The 2434-nt window shown below is 36.8% G+C and overlaps 1 protein-coding gene across 1 annotated transcript in view; it reads right to left on the bottom strand.

The window, feature by feature from the left end:
• LOC100642145 (probable acyl-CoA dehydrogenase 6) overlaps positions 1 to 1908 on the bottom strand; it is a 4988-nt gene extending 3080 nt beyond the window's left edge. The window contains exon 1 of the mRNA XM_003387172.2: positions 1486 to 1908. Coding sequence (XP_003387220.1) covers positions 1486 to 1879 — 394 coding nt within the window. The 5' untranslated portion in view covers positions 1880 to 1908. The remainder of the gene's footprint in view (positions 1 to 1485) is intronic.
• Positions 1909 to 2434: the final 526 nt, after the last annotated feature.

Below are 2434 nucleotides of genomic sequence, written 5' to 3'. Positions count from 1 at the left end.
GGGTCACGAGTAGGATTTTCATTTCGTATTTTCGTTTGTCGTTCGGAATCCTACTTCATCTTGTTTTTTTTAATTTTTTATGTTCTTGTTTGTGTTGATTTTTTAATAATATTTCGTATTTTTGTTGGTCATTCGGAATCCTACTTCATTTTAAAAATTTTTTTTATGTTCTTGTTTGTGTTGATTTTTAAAATAATATTTATAGTATTTCTTTAGTTGCAATTGTGATACTTGTTGATTTTACACAAACAATAATTTTATTTATTATTATTATCATTGTTATAACATTTATGAGAGATAGCATTGAATAGACATGCTGAAGGAATATCAACTATCCTGATGACAAGTGAAACTAATACTAGTCTTGACACAAGTCCTTGTTCAAGAATCTGTGAGCTAAGAGTGTCCATCTTCCCTGCTATTCCTGTCCTTCCAGGCTGTTGTCAAGTTCATAATTATCATTGCATATCATAAGTCATAACATTAATTAATTTTTTGTTTTTTAAAATAAAATAAAATAACACACTTGATAAAACAGTAACATGTAAAATCAATACCTTCTTTTAGCTGGAAACCTCCACTAAAGTATTGCAGTAAGTTGATTCGAAGCATAGCTTGGTAAAAGAATAACTTGCTTCTTCCAGAGCTGCAGATCTGAGCATGCGCGACCACACCCAAATTTTGGAGCACATGGCAAACTTCTTTAATTAACAAAATGGCGGCATGTAGCTAAGATGGCTCGATCCAGCAGTCACAGTATCACTTTTTCCTTACTTGAAGAATGATCTGATGGGACATGGACCTGCGCATAGACTTTTGGAGTAGATTGGTGTAAGAATTATCCTTGTAGCACCAACCAATACTGAGATACACACCGACAACTGGATTGACAGGACTTGATGATGATGATGATGAAGATGATGATGAAGATGAAAAAAGGTGGCTGAACAAAACGGCCAGTTCGCCGATTTTTGGCTTTTCTCTTAGACAAGGTCTAGAGCCACGCTATGGGTACCATTGGAGTCCTCTGGTCAAGATGAGGTCCTCTTTAAAGTTTGGTAAGCATAGGAGCTCATTTTCCAGCCTGGTATAGCAAGGCTGCAAAAGTCGTGGCAGCCATTTTGTTTGGGGGTGAATCCTACTTAGTAACGCTACTGCGTTACTAATAGTACAGGGTCTTTGGTCCAATTTTTGAGCAACTTTTAAAAATTCATAAAAAATCTAATTTTGATCGGATTCAGCTTAAACTTGATATACAACAGAAATACATGTATATGCATCAGAAAATGTAATAAAAATGAAAAATTTTCTCCTAGTCATATTCATGAAATTTGGCTGTAGCAAAAATGGGCAATTAAACTAATTATATTTCTTTGAGAGTGTGGTGGGAAAATGGTCCCATACATGTACATGGGGGCATACCAGCATCTCAATTCATATACAATGTACATCACATTAAAACCTGATTGGTCTCTCCTCTCTTACCAGAGTGCACTCCAATAGCCATCGGTACTCCACCACAGGTGATGCTTCCAAGCTCCTCAGCTATGGCAATTGAGTAGGAATAGTCTAGCCCCAGTCCACCGTATTCTGGGTCTCGTGTAGGCCCGAGGAAACCTCCTTCCCCTAGCTTCTTGATGACAGAGTGAACTGGGAAGGAGCGGGCAGCCTCCCATTCGTCCACATAAGGATTTATTTCTTTTTCTATGAGCTTGTTTAGGGCTCCTCTCATTTCAACGTGTTCTGAGGTGAAGATGGCCTCGTCTGATATTTTCACATTAGATCTGAGCAATGGAGTGGCTGATAACGAGCGTATGAAGGACAGTGAGGGAGAACTTGTGAGAAAAGCCAAGGTACGATTAGTTGCTGTAGTAGCCATAATCTTGTTTCATAACCTATCCCAGTATCCCGTATAGATATCTCCGTAAATTATAATCACGTGTTATCACGTGGCCAGAGTGGTTATTGATTACTTTTGGAACTGATTTAATTTTAGGAACTGTTGACAAGTATTTTTACAACTTAATTATAAATCAACACAAAATTTGTTTACTATCATGTATAAGTCAATTAGCAAATTATCAGTTTTAGTTAATATGGATGCAAAGAATGAAAGTCTGAGTTGAATCCTGCATCAGAAATTGAGAATTTTTTCTTAATTACAGATGATGATACTTGTAAGGTAATAAAGCTACACTCCATTAATTTGAGCACAACATCTTCCTCAATTCTACTATAACTGAAAAAATGTTTCAAATGTCTCTTGCTATTGACAGCAAGAGCAGTAACAAAATCTGAAGTGAAGCTTATACCGCTATCAAGGCGAAGGTGAGTGAGGTTACTATACAGTGCAGGATCGACTGGTAGTGTGAGTTTTGCTTTGTCAATACAAAGAACTGAGAGCTGCTGGCAATTCTGAAGCACTTCTTTAAGT

Source organism: Amphimedon queenslandica, unplaced genomic scaffold (genome assembly GCF_000090795.2).
Source record: "Amphimedon queenslandica unplaced genomic scaffold, v1.1 AMPQUscaffold_13361, whole genome shotgun sequence".
NCBI lineage: Eukaryota > Metazoa > Porifera > Demospongiae > Haplosclerida > Niphatidae > Amphimedon > Amphimedon queenslandica.
This window is presented reverse-complemented; position numbering and strand designations above follow the sequence as displayed.